The sequence below is a fragment of the Zonotrichia leucophrys genome, chromosome 1 (genome assembly GCF_028769735.1).
Source record: "Zonotrichia leucophrys gambelii isolate GWCS_2022_RI chromosome 1, RI_Zleu_2.0, whole genome shotgun sequence".
Classification (NCBI taxonomy): Eukaryota; Metazoa; Chordata; class Aves; order Passeriformes; family Passerellidae; genus Zonotrichia; species Zonotrichia leucophrys.
The window spans coordinates 35877256-35900211 of NC_088169.1; the positions used below are offsets into that span (position 1 = coordinate 35877256).

Genomic DNA, 22956 nt, shown 5'->3' on the forward strand with positions numbered 1-22956 from the left:
TGCTTTCTAATGGACATAATACTTAGGCCATCTCTCAGATCCCCAGACAGAGAAATTTTGAAAGGCAAATTGTTAGAAGGTGACGGAGAGCCACCACACAGCAGTTTTACTCACTAACACTTCCTGAAAGTGAGGATACATGGCAAAGCTTAGAAACATATTAACATGCTTAAAAAGCATGTTAATATGCTTTTTCCCCTGATGTAATAGCTTTCCACAAAGGCCACATCTAACAATGCAGATGCCTAGTCCATGTGCTCTGGCTTTAGTAAGTGACTGAAAATGATACCTTGGGGTTGGTCTGTTACCATGCAAACACACTGAACACAGGCCACAAACTAGAATAAGACATTACCAGCACTTTTAATGTATCAATTTATTGCATATGTCAGTACATAAAAATAGAAAAGTGTTTTTTGTAAAATTAACTTTATTTTAAAAACCAACTAGAATGATAATGTAAAACTTTGCCACAATTAGCACATATACAATAACATTTATGCTTTGTCTACAAAACTTAAGAATACTTCATAAGATAGTTTTGGCTTAACTATATATTAAAGAAAAATCAAATAAAAAGCTTGCATCTCATAATCAGTGACTGTTTCTGAATTCAAAACGTGTTATTTAGAACTTCAATATGCTATCTCTATTTACACTTTTGTGGGGTTCTACTCTAAATTATACAAGCAGGATGGCATTGCAAATTATACCTCATGGGGTACATTAGGCTGATCCCACTACATGCAAGAGGCACTGGTTTTATATTTGGCAGAAGTGCCCCTAGCAAAATTGCCTGTCATTAACAAAAATAAAAATGTATTTTTCAAGAATTGATGAAATACAAATGGAGGTACATCTGCATCTTTTTGCTAAGAGAAAAGACCATACCTTGGACTCTCAATTCTGCCTTGCATTCTTCACTGTGAACATCCAACATGACCCCATTATTAGCTTAGAGATGCTGATATGCATATTTTGTATAAATAATTAATCCTTCTGCCCTTCAGTTGACAGATTGTCCACAGCCTACCAAATGCATTTGTGCTCTATTTCTAATTTTACCTGAGAAATGGACATGAGGGCAGCTAAACCAGTTAATGTTTCTCCAGAAGAAAGCACAGCTTATCTCTCTGCATTTCACAGTTCAGAAACAAATTCTGGGAATGTAAACTTGGGTTAGTAGGAAGCCTCAAGTATTTCCACGAATTAAAATGTGTGCACCCACAAGGTTTTATGCTTTCTTACAAGGAACTCTACTGCTACAGCTGTTGAACTCCTGACCCCTCCCTGGGAACTTTGTTTTCACATTAATTTTTTTTTTAACTTAACTTTCTTCCTATAAAACAGAAAATTCCTTTAATGAACATATTTAAACTAAGGCTTTCTTACAAACCTGCGAGAAGAACTCAACTTCTTCCCAAACTAGAAATTTATATCTACAGGACAAATATTTGGGAAACATCTATACACAAATGGATAACTGTTATGGGAAAACATATAATGGCATTAAATAAAATAAATTTTAACAGTATAATAACACACCATTTGGCAATTTAAAGTTATTATCACCATGTTGCTTGTAGTTCAGTTTTTAGCAGCAGATAACTGTGGTTTCCATCACACAGTCCATGAAACAAGTTTCCTCCCCTTTCTTTTCTTCCTCCCTCCCTTAAAGAATTGTATGCAGAGCAGTGGAATACTTGCACAAAAACATCACTTCCTTCCTATTTTCCTTCAGTGGACTTCATAATCAATGCAATGAAAAATAGTATAATAACATTCATTCACAAGTGTATGTGGCTAACCCATTAAGTGAGAAACAAAACTGTGCATATATGGAAGGTGGAAGAAACCACACAAGTGTAAAGGATGCATATATGACAATTGTGTCAACTCACACACAATACCTGCAAAATTAAAGTTTCATACTTATGTCCTGCAGACAATATAGTGAAAACATATATGGCTTGATAATAAAAAGTAATGTTTAGATACAGCCCACTTTGAAGAGTTTCAGATTGCCATAATCTAACATAACACATTTGAATTTGTCTTAGCAACTGTGTGCTCAAACAGGAATACTTCATTTGCATACAAGTACCACATAATACTAGGGGTATTCTGGGGTTGAGAGTTTTGTTTTGATTGGTGCCAAGTGGGTTAAATGCCATGTTACTTTAGAAATTGATGCTTTGTGAACACCACCTCCCCCCAGCCCCAATGGTATTTAATGTCAAGGTATGACAACTTCTGACCCAATTACTTTCTCTTCATTCTGTCTCCAACAATTAATCTACTCTTTTGGCTTCATCAACTGAATTTTAGAAAAGCAGTATTTGACTGCTAATTTTCCTTCTCTCCCTCCACCTCTATTCTAAAGCAATGTGAAGTAGGTGAAACAATCTATGCAAGCAGCTTACATCTCACTGTAGAATACATCAGGGAAGGGCAATGTGACCTCTATCAACTCCTTTCTACCATACAAATACAGCCTAATCTCCCAGCCTCCAGTCAAACTTCTCTATATACCATGGCCAAGCACCCTCTCCCCAAAAGGAAAAAAAAAATATCACCACTGTAAGGCTGAAAAGATAGTTTTGGTTTCGCTCAGATTGAAAAGTATGTGCTGTTTGTATGTCTATAGATCCACAAAGATGTATAGTTTTTTAATCAACTCTATGAAAACCTTAATAATAGTATCACAAAAGATACTTACCAGAGAAAGCAGCAACTTCTGCTATGTGAATATTTAAAAAAAAAAATCATGTTTATGAAAAGACGTATCATCCTGTCTACAAACTGCTGACAACTATTACCCACATGTACGTAAGATAAGAACTATAATTCCATTAGGAGGCATAACCATTAAGGCACCAGTTCAGGAAAGCAGTTTTATTCAACCAAAGAACTTAAGCACAAGCTTAAAATGTGACTATCCCTCAGGAAACAGATTTTAAGTGTGTGCTGAGATGCTTTTCTGAATCAGGACAACATGGCAGAAAAGTTTACTTAAAATTTTGAATCCAAAGGTCAACTTTAAAGATCGTGTGGAAGATTTTCCTATTTGTTCTTTCTATTAAAAAAAATATTTTGAAGAGGCAAACTCAGCTGCAGCAGATGAGTAATTAAACCTGCAGAAGAGATCTAAACAGTTCCCACATTCCATTAGAGACTAAGTTAACAGCATGTCTTTGATCACAGAATCATTAAGGTTGGAAGAAACCTTCAAGGTCATCTAGTACAATCATCAACCTAACACAACCATAATCACTCCTAAACCACATCCCCAAATGCCACATCCAGATGACCTGAATGATTCCAGAGCAGCTGATGATTCCACTACCTGCCTAGGCAACTTAGTTCAATGGTTAACCACTCTTTCAGTGAAATTTGTTTTATAATATCTAATTTGAACCTTCTTTGATGCAAGGCCATTTCCTCTCATCCTTGTACTTGAAACATGCACAGAAGAGGCTGACCCTCGCGTTCCTACAGCCTACTTTCAAGTGGTTGTAGAGCAATGAGGTCTCCCCTGAGCCACCTTTTCATTCAACCACACACCACTATATCCCTCAGCTGCTCCTCACAGAACTTGTGCTCCAGACCCTTCCCAGCTCTGTTACCCATCTCTGGGCTTGCTCCAGCCCCTTAATGTCTTTCTTGTAGTGAAGGGCCCAGAACTGAGCACAGGACTTGAGGTGTGGCCTCACCAGTGCCAAGTACAGGGATCACTGCCCTGATCCCTTCTCACCATGCTATTTTTGATACAGGCCAAGATGCCATTGGCCTTTTTACCCACTTGGACACACTGCAGGCTTACATCCAGGCAGCTGTTGACCAGCATCTCCAAGTCTCTTTTCTACTGAGCAGCTCTCAAGCCACTCTTTCCCCAGCCTGTAGTGCCGCCTGGGGTTGTGACTCAAGTGCAGGACCCAGCCTTTCATCTTGCTGAAGCTCATGCCCTTGGCCTCGGCTTGTTGCTCCAGTCAATCAGTGTCTGCAGAGCCTTCCTTCTCTCAATGACAGGACCATCTAGGACTACCTGCTCATTTTCATTATCCTTACTGTAGCAACTGTACACATTTATCTCTAATCATGTGATCACTGGTAATTATTTGAATTTGTTTCTTTAGGAGGTATAAATAAAGGGCACAAACATTTAACTACACCAGTGTAAAAGTCTGAACACAAAAACCTATTTTTACCTTGTATGACCACCCATTTTGCCTTAAGAATTATCACCTCAAATGGACAAGCAGACTAGTACCACCAAATAGTTTGCCTGTGCATTAGTGAGGAGAGCTTGAGGCAGAAAGGAGCTTAAATTGCACTGATTTCTTTCAGAAAAAGTTACTTCTATTTCCTATACAGAAATTGCCTGGGTAAAATCCTGAAGTCACGATGTCAGGCACATACAACCTTCTGTGCACAATTATAATACAAACAGCAAATGAAAATAAGGAAAGTATCTTTTCATCTTCAACTGCAGTTTGACATATATAAGTTTGCATAACCAGAGAAACCAGTAATAACCCAGGATAGTATACCTGCAAGTATACTCTACCATTTATGTTATTTTATATTATTTAGCGCATTAAAGTCTTCCCACTTTGCATAATATAAAATTTCAAGAAATAAAACACTAATCTCATGCATGGCACACTTTAAATAAACTCTAAGAGAAGCAAGTAATCATTGTGCTAACCATGGCTGTCCAAAAAGCTCACACATACAGCAGTGAATACCGAAGAGCCTCCCGTTGTTCTAAATACATTCTGTACTACTTTTGTAGCAATTTTCTTTAATAGCATCTGTTGTACATATCAAACAAGTGGTATATATGGACAGAGATACCAAAAAAGTATGAGAAAGACATAAAATGGTTCATTTACAATGCTGCAAATGTAAAAGTTATCTGGAACACCTTAATAAAATACCAGACCTTTCCAAGTTTAATTTCACTCTTTAGGCAAGTACAGACATGACATACATTTAAAAACAAACATTCTTTTACCACTTATCACAAATCAAGGTACAGTGCAGGTACTTGCCCCACTCCACCCCAAAGAAGAATATCAATTATATTATTGTTACGTTAGATGATGTTTTTGCCATTTCTTCAGGGGAGTGACTCTTTATTACTTCTTTGATGAACTGTTCAAGTGCAGTGAAATAACCCTGGCACTGCCAAGTGTCATTGTGAGTTCCATCAGGAAATATCGCCAATCTCTTAGTCCGAGCTGGGGATAATTCGTAGAGTTGCTTCATCATAACTGGTGGAATTAACTGGTCAGACAACCCAGAGATGAAGAGTGAAGGCATTCTGCACTGAGAGATTTTTCTGTAGGATAGAAATTTATTTTTGTAGCACCACAGCGGAAGATACCTCATCGGAAAGAAAGAGAACAAAGTGCTGGCCATGTATGGGATGCTAAGAAAGGTGTTCTCCACCACAATGGCAGAAATCCTATGGGAATTTTCAGAAGCTAAGTGAATAGCTACTGCTCCCCCCAAGGAACGGCCAAAAAGAAAAATTTTTGTTTTATCAAGATCAGACCGAGTCATCACATAGTCTAAGACAGCCTCAGAATCTAAGTACAAGCCTTCTTCGCTTGCTTCTCCTTCGCTTTTGCCATACCCTCTATAATCAACCAGAATTAAGTTTACTTTCAGGTTTACCAGCATCAACAAAGCATTTGGCAACCTGTGGCCAATGTTGCCTGCGTTCCCGTGAAAGTAAATGATGGTTGGAGAATACGCTGCATTGTCCCCTGTGTATCTCAGCAGAATAAGATTGAGAAGAACTCCATCTTTGGTCTTGATGAAGATGTTTTCGTGTGGTATACCAGTAGGCATAGGAACATAAAGGCGAGATGAAGAGGGCTGTTCAGGAAAGTAAAGCAGGACATCCTGGAATTTATATAATATACCTGCTATTGATACAAATATTAATATAAGGAGTATAATGCCTCCATACAAGTGAAAAGTCACTATCAAGGGCAAAAGACAAATACGGCAGAGACTCCACGACCAGGAAGCCAAAGCTAGTAGCCATCTTTTAACAAAGGTCCAAAGCATCCATGATTTTTCCATTGTAGAAGTCAGTGATCTTTTACTCCAAGTAAATCCTGCAAAAGAACCCAAATGTATACACATAAATATAGAAAAAAGAAAAAGGTAGTAATTTAAGCATTTGTACTTGCAGAAGATTAATGGCAATGCAATGTATTGGAGCATTAACAAAAAATTTGGTGGCAAACTCCCTTTGAACTTTTGGAAACCATCTGACTCTGTAAAACTAGCAGAAATGCAATCATAAGGAAAGGCTTTAGAACTCTTCAAAATCCAATTTACAGTATTCCTGCAGGCAGTCTGTTAACAGCACTAGAAGATTGGTTGAGTGAGACCACAATAACTTCTGCTTACCCTCAGACTTTCCTACTAAGCAAGAGAACAACCATACAGACTGTATCACCAGTTTGTCAAAGCTGCTCCTGTAACTCTAGATTTCAGAGAACACAAACAAAAATAGCCTTTATTTCTAAGTTGCTAAGTAGCATGCAGTAAGCCTGTGCACGTCACTCTGCAGCCAGTGGAGGCTCATCACACATGCCAGCACTGCTGTGGGTTAGTGGCTGCCTTTCAGCATCTCAATCAACTCTGGCTACAGAGCAACTCCTGAACTGCTCACAAGAGAGAGACTCCTCGATACTCAGATACCCCATTGTAGATACATTTATGACAGCTTTTCTTTTTTGCTATATTTTGATTGCTTCTGATTTCTAACAATCATTTTCCACTATCAGACCAGTAATCTGCATTAAGTCTTTGGCTGAAAATTTTATCATCATGCAAGATCACTGAAAACAGTCCATTAACTACATTATTCTCTGGTCAATGAAAAGCACTGCTGAAAATACCAAACATGAAAACAGACTCATGACAAAAACACACATACAGCATAAAATGAGGAGAGTTATATTAACGACAGTGGATTAAACTTTCTTTCCAAGCAAAAGTTTTGTCTCCCATCATCCATACAAGCTCTCGCAGTATTCATTCCTGGTTCATATGGAAACATACGCCAAACCTACACAAAAACTACAGTGACCATTTAGTCACCACTGAACTGAATAATCACACTACCTGTAAGGGACAACACAAACTCACTTGTTTAAGGACACTAAGATTACTGCTCTCACAGTGTGAACACTAAGAGGATTATATGCTCTAAGCTATAAAGCATATAAAAGGTACACTTTTGACACTAAGTTATAATCTCCTAAAATGATATAGCACAGCAATAATCTGAATTCAAACTCCAAAGGAGTCTGATATGCAGAGATGCATCCAAGCATTTTATACCAGCCATCTTGTTAGGCTTGAGTGGTAAAAGGTGACCTCTGCAGCTACAGCCTTGGCATTCCACAGATATAAGCACCCAATCTGACCAGGAAAACCTGCCATCTCTATTTAATGCAAAAATTACAAATAAATCAGAAATAAAAATAAATATGTCACATCTTAAAATTCACATATTAACCAAATCCAATGTGATATTAAGCTTTTTATATAGCATATTTACTCCCAGTACATAAAACTGGTGAAATATAAAGTAGTCTAAAAGAGCAGTTACCTCAACTTTGTTCTCTTATATTATTTAGAAGTTCATGTTTACTATCCATATGCAAGTATGCACAAATACTGTCTATAGGAAAATTAAATTCTTGTGATCCATTTTCCTTGAAAAAACGTCGCAACTATTAGAAGACATATAAAGTAGCTACTTCAATTTCTAAGATAACTTCCTAAAGAAGTTAACAAACATTTCCTGCATTACATTTCAAGACTATAAGAATATTGATAATGAGATAGTAAAACCATTTCCTTACCTACACTATTCAACATTTTGCTGACTTTCTTACAAAATGAAAGAAACTCCAAAAATGTTCCCTCAACAAGATATTCACACTGTTAAACAAAACTACTAAGAGAAAAAGAATTACTAAAAGTGATGAAGTTTTGCAATGGCTGTCCCACATACACTAAAGATGATTATTAGGAGACTGATGCTCACAATCAACTAACATAGATTTTATAAGCTATGTTAGTTTCATGAGAAGGGCACCATTTCTAATTTTATTTCAGCAGGATAACATTACCAAAATATGATACTACTGAGATAGTGCTGCTGTGTGATTACTTCTGATATATATATAGGTGTATATATACATATATATGTGTAGGTATACACAAATATTTAGCTACTGGAATTGCAAAGCTAGTACATCTTAAACTAAAGCTTAACATTCACCAAGTACTTAAGAAGAAGAGCAAACTACATAGCCACAAATGTTTCATGGTCACTACATATTTAAATAAAGCTGACCACTCCGCCTTATTGAACAATTGACATTATTACTGAAGTTTTTTTCCCAGCTGTGTGAAACTTCACTGGTTCCATTCATTTCCAGGCCTTCACATCTTGTTGCAAGATTTGTTAGTTAGGAAACTAAGATAAAAATTTTTCCTAGGTTGCTTCCCACCTTTCAATACCAATTAAAAGATCACTAGAGCAGAAAAGGATGGTTTCTCAAACAAGCCTAGAAGAGGCTCTAAGCCAAATATAATCTCATTTTCAATAAAGCTACAACCCACACTTTCTACGGAGCTCAAAGCAACAGACCTTCCAAACACGATCTTGGAAAGCAGAAGATGAAACAAATAGAACAAAATTTCCACTTCAAGGACAGAAATAAAATGGGCAAGCTAATATAGTAATATTCAGTGAGCAGTAAGGTCAACATTTTTGAAGTGCTGAGATTTGAGACTGTTCAAGATACTGCAAGACAACACACACAAAACTCTCTCCTTGGTCTTTATTTCCCACTCCTGGTGTGCTGGATGGGAAGTTATAAACCTTCCAAGCAGTTTACAATATAGCATCTTGTGATGTAAATGCTCTGTCATGAATTACCCAAAAGCATGTGCTGCATTTTTCTTGCATCTCTAATTGTATGACTAATAGGGGGCCAGAATAATCTGGAAGAGGTGTGAGAGTGGGAGAACAGTGTATTAGACTGATGTAAAAGTGTATGATTTGGTCTGATGTGGTCAATGTGAGAAACAGAGCAGACCCACCAACCCACCCAACCTGATCCCCCCTGTAGACAAGATTGCTTCTGCTCCTAAACAACAGCAACGAGTCATGGACTTGCCCCATAACTGTCTGATGTCCCAGTTATATCAAGAAGCATTCACCCCTTTAAGTTATTGGAGGGCACTCTTGCTTCACTAAAAAAAAATATTGGTTTTGGAAGAAATATTGTATTACAGCACTGTATTTCATGTAATTGCTGTAACTTTGAAAACAAGATTTTCCTATAACAAGGAGTCACATCCCATTTTACAGCATGCAGAGTATTTCATAATCATTGATTATTTAAACTAAGTAAAAGGCTAGGTAAATAAGCATAAGGTCACTTAAAATAAATTTTTTCTCTTGTCCCTCTGATAAGGTGCACTGGAAAGGCGAGCCTTTAGGAATCCGGATAATTCCTACAACTATTTATTTGGTGATGCCTGTAAACTTAAAAGACAAGCAGAAGACAGTACTGAAATACAAAGCTTTACTGAGGAAACCATGGCCACATAGGAACAGCACTGCCATGGAACTGTATTGTCTCTCAAAACAGAATGGAAATTTGGAAGTGGTGAGCTTCAGCTTTGAGTTGGGATATACACACATGTTAATATACAGACACACACACCCCTGTATCTGTACATCTCCACAGCTGAATCCACAGCCTAGGAACTACTGCAGACCTCTGTTCTATCAGATGAACTACAAGTCCCAAAATTAGGTAGCTACTGAAAATACAAATCACTCAAACTAAAAAGTTTAGAGAAAAAAACCCTCTTAATGATAAAGGCATTTTAACAATATTCCATTTTGCCCTAATACTACTTTTAAATGGTTAACACCATTATCAACTGAAAAAAACCCACAAAAATTTAAGAATATATTTAAAACACTTAAAGGGATAATACTTCACATTTAAAGTACTTAAAGGAACAATTTTTCATTCATTTTGAATGGCAGCTGAAATTACTCATATCTGCCACAAGATCTGTTGTTTTGCCTTTGTCTATATTTTTAATATTAAACAGTATTATTTTCATACACTAATCATATCATAAAACATTTACCTTTAGATGTGATGATTTCCCAGGCTTCATCTCTGCCTGAAAGACAATTCCATTTATGAATTTTGAGTAAAATTGTTTTGAATTACACATGTAATTGCTGTTTATCTTGTTATTTGAAAGAAGATTAAGAAGTGGTAAGAGCCAAACCCCCTAAAAATTACAACTTGTTCACTAATGAAACTGTGCATCTCATACTCCTCCTATCAAGCTGAATGTTTGTTTGAAATATTTCATTAATTTGAAAACATCTTATAATGAAGTTCAAGAATCACAATGAAATGTCCTGGACTATATACACAACACACAGTATATGACAATACTGTTATATTGTAATAATATACGTATATAATTATAACAATAACATAGCATCTATACATAGTCCTTAAAAACAAACATTACAGACTCTCCTTAAAACTAACTTTTAGTGCATAAGTAGCTTTAAACTTAGTGCTAAGAAGCACAATCAGGTGTTTAATGGCTGCTTCCTCATTAAAGAGCTTTAAAAAAGAGTCTTAACACTCACTGCAATCCTTTGGATTTCAACACAAACAAACAAAATCAAATATATTTCTTAACAAATAGCTAACAACATCTGTTTGTCTCCACTTCATTTTCCTAGACTCTGCCTCCTCAAGATACAGACAACGTTCGCACAAGTGTTAGATTTACTCATATTTACTCAGAAGAACTCTAGAAATAGAAATATTAGGTCCTCGACTATAAGATGTTAGTTTCAACTGATCTGGAAGAAAACCTACAAGCTTACTAAGGACCAGAAAAATGCACTTTCTTAGTACTAAAATCCTACAGAAACACTCATTGAAAAAGAAAGGAAAAAAAAGAGGAAAACAACAGCAAAGTAGCGACTCCTAACAAAGGAACAAGTACAGTAAGAATAACTTAAGCATCACATATTTCATGGCTCTGGCTTTAAAATCAACGAGTCACTCGTCTTGCTTATTTCAAACAGCCAACATCCACAGCTCTGCATCAAGGTGCACATATTGATAACTGATAAAGTTTTCCCCGTAACTCGCGTGATACTTCTCCCAAATGACAAATGGTACAAAGTATCATCGTGGTGCAATGCCCCGAATTTCGATGATACTGTGTAAAAAAAACCACAACCAAAACAAAAAGCCAAACGGCAACAAACCAAGATTGGCCATGCCTTAACTTGGAACTTTAACTTTCTAGAGACTTAGGCTGCTAAATATAGCAATTTCAAAGCTTGTTGAATTGCTTCCTTTTTGACTGACGACAAACACCCAGTTCAGCCTTTTCAAAAACAATCCCTTGGCCCATTTAGAACACTACTGTCACCATCAGCCCCACCTTCAACAAGCACCCATTTGCAGGAATTGTTCCACCTGGCAGTGGAGACAAACCAAACACTGGAGCGAGACCTTGCTGCCAAGAAGCTGAAGGTCTGCGGGGCTTTGCAGGGAGGCACCTGCAGGAACTTTGATCGGCACGGTCACGGGAGCAGCTCCTCGGCAGCCACGTCCCGCCGTGCGGGCACAGGAGCCGCACACTGCCCGAGGCAATGTCCCGCCTGCCGCCGCCTCAGGGAAGAGCCGCGTTTAGCCCCGGCCAGACCCCAAACCAGACCCCAAACCCTCGGCCGCCCCGGCTGCCCCCGGCTCGGCGCGGCCTCAGGGGCCGGGACCGCCCCGCTCCCGTGCCGAGGCCCGCAGACCCACCCGCCGCATCCTCCCGGGCGGCTGCCGCCGGTGCCTCGGGCCAGCGCAGACCCCGACGCGCAACTTCAACCACCGCTCCTTCCTCCCGAGGCAGGAAGTCACCGCAGCCGCGGTTCCGCTTCCAGGGCACAGCTCGCCCCTTCTCCGTCGTCTCCCCGCCTTTCCCCGCCCCGGGCTCCGCCGCCGTTCCCCGCCCCGGCCCGGCCCGGGGGAGGAGCGCGGCGTCACCGGGCTGGCCCTCCTCTTCCGGTCGCTGGGCAGGCGGTTGTCAGCCCGGCTCCGCAGGTAGCCGGGTCTCCCCGTGAGTCTGCCCGGGGTGGCCGTTCCTCCATGCCCCGGCTGTGTGGTCCCGTGCGGAGCGGGCGGTGCCCGCTTCCCCCGCGCTGTGGGCATGGCAGGGCCGTGTGGGGCCTGTCCGGACACCGCTCCCTGCGCCCGCACGGAGCGGCCGGGGCACAGAGGCCGAGGCGGGTGGTGTCGGGGGCAGACTGCGTTCTCGGGGAAGGTGGAGTAGTAAATTACCAGGCCCTGAAAGGTCTCGCCTGGGCAGCAGCGGGAGGGGAGCACGGTGCCTTCTCCTGCCGTGCAGACCAAAGTGTTAATGATGCCGGTGTTTCAGTGTCGCAGCCTCACCGCTGAGTTTGACCCTTAAGTGAGGAATCAGCTGGCGACCTTTAAGAGAGTGGTTAGATCTTAGGTAGAAAAATTAGAAAAAAACCCATAAATCCTAATTAGATATGTTTTTTTTTCTTTAGACAGAATAACCTGCTGTTTTGTTATAAATACATAATTTTATTTTGTTCCCAGAAAAACAGACTGATGGCTTCTGCACCTGTTTCACAGCCTCCTCCTAAAAAAACGGTGGCCTCTCACGTGCCTTTTGCAGATCTCTGTTCTACTCTGGAGCGAATGCAGAAGTCCAAAACTCGTCCAGAGAAAACCAAGTATTTCAAGGATTTTCTGGATTCCTGGAGGAAATTCCATGATGCACTCCATCAAAAAGAGAAAGATGTCACAGATTCCTTTTACCCAGCTATGCGGCTTATTCTCCCACAGTTGGAAAGAGAAAGGATGGCATATGGAATTAAAGAAACTATGCTTGCAAAGCTCTATATTGAACTGCTTAGTTTACCAAAAGATGGAAAAGATGCTGCAAAGCTTTTAAATTACAGAACGCCTACGGGCTCACGTGGAGATGCTGGAGATTTTGCAATGATCGCCTACTTTGTGCTAAAACCTAGGAGCCCAAAACAAGGCAGACTGACAGTAGAACAAGTCAATGAACATTTAGATGCAATTGCTAATAATAATGTTGCTAAAAACAAGGGTCAGTTAAAGAAAAGTCTTCTGCAGTTAATTACCCAGAGCACAGCACTAGAACAAAAATGGCTTATCCGAATGATTATAAAGGATCTAAAGCTTGGTGTTAGTCAACAAACTATATTTTCAATTTTTCATCCTGATGCTGCTGAATTGCACAATGTTACTACTGATTTGGAAAAAGTTTGCAGACAATTGCATGATCCCTCTGTCTCACTTAGTGATGTTTCTATCATGTTGTTTTCTGCCTTTAAACCAATGCTTGCTGCTATTGCAGATGTCCAACAAATTGAGAAACAAATGAGTAACCAGACATTCTACATAGAAACTAAGCTGGATGGTGAACGTATGCAGATGCACAAAGATGGGGATGTGTACAAGTATTTTTCCCGAAATGGGTTTGACTATACCCAGCAGTTTGGTGCTTCACCCCTTGAAGGTTCATTAACGCCATTTATTCATAATGTATTTAAGAGCAATATACAAAATTGCATTCTTGATGGTGAAATGATGGCTTACAATCCCGAGGCACAAACGTTTATGCAAAAAGGAAACAAATTTGACATAAAAAGAATGGTGGAGGACTCTGATCTGCAGACCTGCTTCTGTGTATTTGATGTATTGATGGTTAATGATCAGAAGTTGGGGCATGAAGTACTCAGCAAAAGATATGAAATCTTAAGTAGTGTATTTACCCCGGTGAAGGGCAGGATACATGTTGTCCCTAAGAGAAGTGCCAGAACAAGAAAAGAAGTAATTGATGCCTTAAATGAAGCCATAGATAACAGAGAGGAAGGAATTATGGTGAAAGATCCCATGTCCACGTACAAGCCTGACAAACGTGGGGAAGGCTGGTTAAAAATCAAGCCAGAATATGTCAATGGACTGATGGATGAGCTGGACCTTTTAATTGTTGGTGGTTACTGGGGGAAGGGGTCTCGTGGTGGAATGATGTCTCATTTCCTATGTGCTGTTGCAGAGACGCCGCCTCCGAATGAAAAGCCGGCCATTTTCCACTCCATTTGTCGTGTTGGCTCTGGCTATACCATGAAAGAGTTGTATGATCTAGGCTTGAAACTGGCTAAACACTGGAAGCCCTATCATAGGAAGGACCCACCTGGTAACATTTTGTGTGGAGCTGAAAAACCTGAAATGTACATTGAACCTTGCAACTCTGTTATAGTTCAGATCAAGGCAGCTGAGATTGTTGACAGTGATATGTATAAAACTGACTGTACTTTGAGATTCCCCCGAATTGAGAAGATAAGGGAAGACAAAGAATGGTATGAGTGCATGACTTCAGACATGCTAGAAGACCTCAGAAGCAAAGCACAAGGAAAGCTGGCATCTAAGCACCTTCATATAGATGAGTATGATGAGCCACATGAGAAAAAAAGGAAAACTGTTTCAAAGGTGAGGAAGGTAATTGGAATAGCTGAGCAATTTAAAGCTCCTGATCTTTCTAGTGTAAGCAAGGTTTCAAATGTATTTGAAGATGTTGAGTTTTGTGTTATGACAGGAATGGGAAAATACTCAAAGTCTGAGCTGGAAAGCAGAATAGCCCAATGTGGTGGCAGTGTGGTACAGAACCCGGGGCCAGAGACTTATTGTGTCATTGTAGGAGCTGAGAATGTCAGAGTGAAAAACATCATTGCTTCCAACAAATACGATGTGGTGAGGGCAGAGTGGCTCCTTCAGTGTTTTCAAACCAAAATGCTGGTGCCTTGGCAACCAGCCTTTATGATTCACATGTCTCCTGACACAAAAGAACATTTTGCTCGTGAGTATGATTGTTATGGAGACAGCTACACAGCAAACACAGATGTTGTGCAGCTCAAGGAAGTGTTCTCAAGAATGAAAGACAATAAGGCAATGCCTCTGGACTTGATTGCAGAGCTAGAAGAACGTTATTGGTGTAGCAGTTGTCAGCTTGGTATATTCAGAGGAAGCACTATTTATGTGGACTGTTATGCTGTTGTTAATGAGCCCCAAAGCAAAATCCCTGGAACTACACTTTCAATTAGAGCTTTGGAGCTCCGTTTTTATGGTGCAAAAGTAGTTTCTCACCTTGAAGAGGGTGTCTCCCATGTTGTTGTGGGAGAAGATTGTTCACGGGTAGAAGAGATGAAAGCACTCAGAAGAACATTTGGGAAAAAATTTAAAATTGTATCCGAGCTGTGGGTAACACACTCAGTGGAGGAAGGAGTCGCAAAGAATGAAAATCAGTACATAATTTAAAGCAGTTTTTAAGATTGGAGCAAAGGCACAATTGGACTCAGATTTTGTGAGGTTGTCCTAAATTTTTTGTGTGTTTTTGTGTATATTTAAAGCTGGCTCTGACTAAAGAATAACACTGAATTGCTGAAATCAGAGGAAGGCTTTTAATTTTACTGTTGCAAAAGCAAGAGGATGCTAAACTATGTTGGAGGGAAAAAAACCACCACAAGATAAATAATTTAAGCCTTTTAATCCACAAACAGGTCTCAGGAGAGATCTAAAATTTTACATAAATAAAATATGTTTGAAACTGGCTAGTTTGTTTTAGCTTTAATAATGCTTGCCTCCATTGTTCAAAATGGAGACAATAATTTATAATAATTTATAATTATTATTTTATGGGGATTCTGCTGTTTATAGTATGCTATCGATTTGCTATCACATTCATGTTTTCTGGACTGGTTTTGTGTGTATTCCCTATGCTAGAGAATTCAGTAATTTATAAACTTAATCTGGACTATTTTAATTTGCTTACATTGGTTTTAGCATTAAGCGCCACACAGCCTCAGAAGCACTTTGATTTTAGGATATTGTGTAGATTCCATGTTACTTTGTGTAAATAGCCTTTGTACGAAAGAACTGAAACTTTTCATTGAGCTGATAATGAATTAATAATGACCTATATATGTATGAAATGCAAATCAATTACTTAAGAATTGTAATAACCTCCTGTGCTTGTAACAGTTTAAGTGTGAATTGTGACAGGACTAGGCTTTTACAATTAACTATCAGATTATCTTTTAAAAATGGTTCTTTAGTTATGGTAGGATTAATTTCCAAATATCCAGTTCAATGTATATTTTTCCAATTACTGAATAAAATCTATTTTTAAAGTCTGCCTGGTATTTATTTTTAGTAAGCAATCACTTTTGAAAAGCACAAAACTTGATTTCTTATTTTACTCTTAGATAATTAATGCATTATGTTTGAGGGGAGAGAGGTTGAGGCCTTGTTTCTTGTTATGTCAGCATTGGTATCGAACAGAAATTAAGTTAGGCAGACCACACAGCATCAGTTTTTGCTGACCACTTTCTTCTGTGCTTTCTGTGGTCATGTTCATGCAAAAGTTCCTGTAATGGGAATTGTTATATAAAAGGTTTAATGGAAGTATTGAAATATTGGTTAATTGGAATTGTATTGATATCCCTTATTATCTGAAATACACTTAATAGGTAAAATGTATTAGTCACTGTCCACAAATTTCTCATCACCAGGCCTGCTTTGCTCTTTTTCTGAGTGGGGCTGGTGTGGTGGGACATGGTTTTTGTTGGTGAGGATCCTGCCTTGTGCCTGCCTTGCTGTTCCCTCAGCATGCTTTCCCTCGTGGAGCAGCCCAGTTGCACCCCTTGACCCAACAGGGATTTGAATGAATGAAGGAAAGCCTGGCCTCTCTCTGTTACAGAAATCCTCACCTTTCTTTTGTTCCCCTGTGTTCATCTGGGCCTGAAGTTTGGATGTGACCTCCTTTCCAGAAGCAAATTAAAAAATTGTGGAAAGCTTGTCACCTTTTTCCTGTAGTACATCTGTATGGTGAAACACTTAAAAACTGTGTGGTTCCTGTTGCTCAGTTTCCAGTTACTCATTTCTGAAAGAGTGCATTTGTATGTTTTAAGAGTCTGTATTAATATCCTTGAAAAGCAGAAGATCCACTTTACAGGTGAAATCAGTCAAAATCTGTCAGCTCTAGTAAATAACAGGTAAGATGTACTATACTGTTTATGGCATCGCAATGATCTGGTGAGAGATTTTAAAAAGCTCTGTAGCTTGCTTGGGTTTTTGCAATATTTTGTGTCACTCTTTCTGTTAAAATACAATCAAAGGCCATTTAATCTTTTCAATCTATGTATAATTGCAACTTGAATTCTTTCAAAAGAAGGACTTGGAATTATAAAACATCATGAAAAGATTAAAAAAGGTTTGCTTGAAGGTGACTAGGGAAATGCCTTTTAACGTAGTTCAACTGAGCATAAAGCATCTCCAGCTGGTAACAGCTGTTGGACCACAAAGCAGTAGATGGTCCTGTAAAATTTTATGGAACTATTTTTTTGCTGTAAGGGGATAGGAATGAGAGAACTCTGTATGTTTGACTTCTACAAACCTAACAGTGAAGGAGCTTGTAGGTATAATGTTTCTCCATGTTCCTTTCTGGAAGCAAGGAAATTAAAAGGCATCAACCTTAAAATTATTTTATTTTAGGAAATATATATTTAGCATTGTATTTGGATGTTTTTAACAGATGTAGATTTTCTTTCTATGTAATTTTGGGGACGATTATCTTGAGAGAACATATAAGGGAGTTGAATTTAAGTTCAAATTGCAAGCATTAATGTTCACAGCATATGTGATTGTATTTGAAAACTGATGTAGTAAGAATGTTTCAACATATATAATTGTCACTAGATTAGTGACAAAATATATTTAGATCTATTATTCTGTTAATATTACAGGTAGAGGAACTATGTAAAGCTATGAAACCACAGTTCATTTTCTCCCTGTTGTACATAAAGTAAAATACATTTTCCAAGACTAAAATTACCAGAAATAAAATATCAGGGGTAAAAAAAAAAGGATTGTTACACACAAAATGAGCGGGTATGGTGTGAGGGGTTGCGTATTCCATTATTTTATCCTCAACCTTTCCCAGAATAGAATGAATTCACGTAGTCTGGTTCTGTATAGGGTTGTACTTGTTAAAATAACTTAACTATGGTATTTCTAAAGCTTTTATGAAGTTCATATTAAACTTTTGAAATAGATTCAGGTAGAAGATTGTTTTGTTTCATTTTTTATAGAAGTCCTTGTAGTTCTAATTGAAATTTTTATAATTTCTCTGGTGTTTTGTGTTTTGTTATGGTACAAGACCAGCTTGATGGAGAAAAGTAGAGCTCTAGATGTTTTTTCAGTTGGACTGAAAGCTGGTTGAAATGCTTGAAGAGTTGTCATCAGCAGCTGAGGTACAAGACAAGAATCAATTAGCACAAAATGGAACAGGAACTTTTGCTTAAAACTAGGAAAATTCTTACTGTAAGGGTGGTGAAACACAGGAACAGGTTACTCAGAGGGGTTGTGGAATCTCCATTTTTGGTGACATTCAATGTACAATCAACTACAAGTTGCTCTACCTGACCCTTCAGCTGGACAGTGTTTGACTAGATGATCTCAAGAGGTGCCATCCAGCCTCAATTGTTCTGTGAATCAGCTTTGAACTAAGTTTCTCATTCTAATTTTAGGTGTCTTGTGGATGGTCAAAGTGTCAAGTGCAATATACATTGCAAATTTAATGCTGTTTTTTTTTTTTAATTTGCAGGACAACAGATATTAGTATAGCTAACTCTCTTTATCAGCATGACTTTTAAAGCTGCACATTAAACTGGAGGAAAAAACAAAGCAAACCAAGAAAACCCAAAGCATAAACCAAACTGAGTTACAATGAACATCAAGGTTGTTCTGTCTCCTGAGCAGTGGAAAGAACTCTCTAAGTGCTGTGTATAAATGTTTAAATACTAGCCATATCTTAAAGGACAGAAAAGCTGGTGTTCAGTTTGAGGTGATATATAAACGTACCAATTGTGAAAGTGAAAACAGGCTCCAGTAATTTAACCACTTTCATCTGATTGCCCAGTCTTGATTTGGGGGTGCTAAAGTAGCAGCTACTTTCTTGTAAGGTAGACTTTACAAACATAAACACTACAGATCCAAGGAGGAGGGAGGATTTCTCCATGTTCTTGCAGATGGAAGCTTCCTCCTGCAGCTAATATGCTTCAGCCTCAGCAGACTTTGCTTTGGCAGCAACAGCAGCAAGCAGAGGCAACATGTTCTCTGAAATCTGTGTTTTTAGCCCGCACATCTTACACCTGCAGTCAATGCAATAACTGTCTGGTCAAAGGCAGTTGGATAGGAGTTCCTGTTGGTGCATAAATTCATATATTCAAGTAAAAGACAGCAAATAGATGTGTAACACAGCTAGTCTCACTAAGTTTTTGTGGTTGCATTTTTTCCTTCTTGGTTTCCCACAGCTTCTCTCTTGAGTTTGCCTCTTTTGACTAGTGTATTATAGATTTTATATGTCAGACCTGTGTGCTGCCAAAGTGGAATGAATTTGTACATACAGTTTAAAGTTAGTTCTCATACCTCTCTGTTATGCTACACTCTGCCCTGTAAACATGTTCATATATAATTATAGCAAACATGGTTACATATATCTGGATTTGGGTTTTTGTTGGGTTGGTTTTTTTTTGTTTGGGGTTTTGTTTTGTTGTTGTTTTTGTTTGTTTGTTTTTTGGTTGGTTTTTATGGTTATTTTGTTTGTTTTGGGGTTTAAAAAATATTTTACTTAAGATCGCTGAGTGCTGTTACAGTAATAAAAAAAGATTATTCAAGGCAGAAGTAAATATGAACATGATAGGTATCACATTGTTCAGGTGTCTGAACATGGTTGTATGAAGAAAAGAGAAATAAACAGGATAGCCAATTTTGCTGATTACATCTCTCTGTAACTGAAACACAGCAGGTGCTGGGAGTAGACTGCCTGACAATGCTGTAGCAGCAACCAATGCAGAGCTGTGAGGTCACATGCATTAACAACATTAACAAAGTTAATAAATAAAAGACAGTAAAACCCCCACAATTTTACTCTTTTTCCCCCTCTGAATTATGTGTAACTTAAGAATAATTTTTTTCTGTATCAATTATTTAAATTCTTATTCTTGGTGATGAAGACCTGTATGAACAGAACAACTGCTGCATACAGATCTCATACAGATTCCTGTATGAGACACTCAGTAAAGGCATCTAAGGTGGAGCACAGATAAATATTTCAGTCTTAAAAATTTAAATATTAACTTTTTTTAGTGACTGGGAGATATAAAGAAACATTTTACCACTAGGAAGAGACCTGGGCCTTAATATGTAATGGTACAGGAGAAATATTCTGCTGCATTTGTTTTGGATAACCTGCCTTCCTGACCTGTGTTTTTGGAAGACATGGCTGATTCAACCTTTCCAAAATGCTTTCCAATTTGCTCTCAGTGCAAAATGCTTTTAGAATTACATCCTTTGCCCTGGGTTGTCTTTGTTTATGAATTCTGGTCAATCTTACACAATTCTGTGGTTTATTCGGGGTGCTGAACCTTTGGCCCATGTTTTGGCTGCCGCCCAGGCATGGACTGTGGCTCAGTCGTGACCCTACTCTGGACTTCTGCAACTGCATGTTTGTCTGTCCAGCATGTGAGCTCCAGGAATTGCATGGAGGGAAGGGGGATTTCTAAATCAGAGTAACCAAAACCTGCCAGAACATGTGTAAATGTGCACACATATATATATACACTCTATATGCCCGCAATTTTTATTATGCCTTCATCTTTAGCAATGCTGAGGAATATTTTTAGACAACAAGATTTTGTGATGGTGTTGCAGAATTCATACCTATAGACTGCCCAAGGCTAACGCACCTACATACAGTTGCTGGCATGATTGCTCCTTACACACAGACCTCTTCCTCCCCATCCAGAAAATGGACTGTGGAAGTTTTTCTTGGTCAGTAGAAACAAGAAATTCCCAGGATTCAGCACAGACCATTTCTTGCATTCTGCTGCCTCCACTAAACAGAAGTGGTTCCCAGTTCCAGTTCTTCAAACTCTACTGTCAACGACCACCAGCTATTTCTCATTCATACACCAAAATTCTAATTTCTTAAAATAGTCTGGCCATAAAAAGCTGTGCCCTTAGCACTGGTCAGACCATCCTATCTAGTGCTTCATCACTGTTTGGGAAAATATTATTTGGCCCAGACCAAGCTGGACAACATTATGGACAGGGCAGGCCTGTGCCAGTGATCTGTCTAGTCAGGATGAGGAATTGAGTCTGAGTTGAGCATCTGGCATGAAGGAGTGCCTTGAGACCATGGAAAATACATTATATGCCCTGGATTATGTTCAGTAGCAGACAAGAAACATGGGGAGGTGGCTGGGTTTTGTGGTCCCTGAGCACGAGCACAGCTCTGCTGTGGGAATTTGAGCTTGTGGGAAGACAAGTGTTCATGATTGGCCAACCAGTTACAGGTAATTTCAAAACAGAATGAGTGCACAGAGGCCAAGAGAACAGACCACAGCTGCCTCTTCTGAGGAGAGATAAAGAGTGCTATGTTCATGCAACGAAAGTGTTCTGTCTCCTGCAAGGGCAGTGGCAAGACTTTGCTGCTGTTTACTTAAGCCTTCACCCACACTTATCTGCCCTTTGGCTATATTCCAGAATTTCCATAGGGATTTTCAATATTCATTTATTATTGCACAAAGGTTTTAACAATCAGACAACACACAAATCACATATTATCTTTTACAATTATATTAAAAGCTTACAGGAATTAAAATAAAGATTAAAATCATTTAGCAGCATTCACACAATAACAGTTCCCCAAAGATCAGCACAGGCAATCAAACATTGGCAGGAAATAAATAGTTAGGCAGGTGGCCAGCATAGATAACTTGGCTCATCAGTATTGAAGCAGGAACAGCCTTTGCATTATTAGTCAGCCTAATTTCCCCCTCCACACCAAACCGCCTCTAACCCCAGCCTCTCTTCTATCCTTTACTTCTTTTATGTGGGGTTACACCCTGCAGAATCCTGTGCTAAGTCTTGTTTTAAATACTGTTGAAAGAGAGAGAAAAGCTATATCAATTAATACATTTATCAGGATGACTTGAAACTTAGTTAAATGCAAATAAAGAAGTTTATGCACCAGCATTAAGCAGTATGTGCTGTGCTGAAAATGGTGTGAAATAATTTCTCTGTACAAGACAAATAGGCTGGACTGGCTGTTTTACAGACATGAATGTACTGTGAGCAGGTTCAAGATGATCACAGAGAAGAAATAAGTTTTGCCAATATATCCTTCTAACTTAAATCTAGCTTCAAAGCAGAACTGCTTGAATTTGCTAAACAGCCTCTGGAGATCTGCAGAGAGAAATCAGGTCTGCCTGTCTCCAGTTAGTTGTACAAAAACTTACGTCACTTCCATGGTATCATGCAGATCAATGATTTTTGTGTCCCAGCCTGTTCACTGCAGCTGTAAGCTTAGTGCCCTGTGAAGATTTTCTAAGATAAAATGGGTCCTCTTCCCAGGAGTTCTTCTTTGTAAAATGGTCAGCATATACCCCAGAAATTCAAATGTAGAAATCCTGTCTCAATCTGTCCCACAGACATCTGTAAAAGTGAAATCTGATTCCCTTTGACTCTTCATACCTCTTTCTCCCCTTGATATTATTAATCACGCATGATCCATGTTTTGGGAGAACAGTTAAAAGAGCTTTCACCCTTCTGTATATTCCACCTACTTTATTTACAGTCTGTGAATTGAGTGTTTTCCAGAAATGGGAGGACCATGCTACTGCTGCATTGTGCAGAAACATCTGGCTGCCTGATTCTCTGACTAATGGACCATTATACA

General features: G+C 38.8%; 2 protein-coding genes across 7 annotated transcripts; one reads left to right on the top strand and one right to left on the bottom strand.

Moving 5' to 3' along the window:
* Positions 1 to 358: 358 nt before the first annotated feature.
* ABHD13 (abhydrolase domain containing 13) lies at positions 359 to 12061 on the bottom strand. Of its 6 annotated transcripts, none has more exons than XM_064711863.1 (3): positions 11916 to 12061; positions 10213 to 10248; positions 359 to 6131 (listed from the first exon to the last, which is right to left on the bottom strand). In XM_064711863.1, the coding sequence occupies exon 3, from the start codon at positions 6094 to 6096 to the stop codon at positions 5083 to 5085; it is 1014 nt and encodes a 337-aa protein (XP_064567933.1). In that variant the 5' UTR covers positions 6097 to 6131; positions 10213 to 10248; positions 11916 to 12061; the 3' UTR covers positions 359 to 5082. The 6 variants fall into 6 exon arrangements, with proteins under 6 accessions (XP_064567933.1, XP_064567954.1, XP_064567971.1 ...); XM_064711884.1 differs by having other exon boundaries at positions 10213 to 10244; positions 11916 to 12034; XM_064711901.1 differs by lacking the exon at positions 11916 to 12061 and adding an exon at positions 11619 to 11795.
* Positions 12062 to 12109: 48 nt separating this feature from the next.
* Positions 12110 to 16287, top strand: LIG4 (DNA ligase 4). Its single transcript, XM_064711840.1, has 2 exons — positions 12110 to 12200; positions 12723 to 16287. The coding sequence occupies exon 2, from the start codon at positions 12735 to 12737 to the stop codon at positions 15471 to 15473; it is 2739 nt and encodes a 912-aa protein (XP_064567910.1). The 5' UTR covers positions 12110 to 12200; positions 12723 to 12734; the 3' UTR covers positions 15474 to 16287.
* Positions 16288 to 22956: the final 6669 nt, after the last annotated feature.

Bases quoted from the DNA above. Each gene is read 5' to 3' on its own strand.
- LIG4 (XM_064711840.1), top strand. From the start codon at position 12,735: ATGGCTTCTGCACCTGTTTCACAGCCTCCTCCTAAAAAAACGGTGGCC.
- ABHD13 (XM_064711853.1), bottom strand. The intron at 6,132-10,212 runs GTAAATGTTTTA...GTTCTTTTGCAG, and splicing joins GGAAATCATCACATCTAAAG to GATTTACTTGGAGTAAAAGA.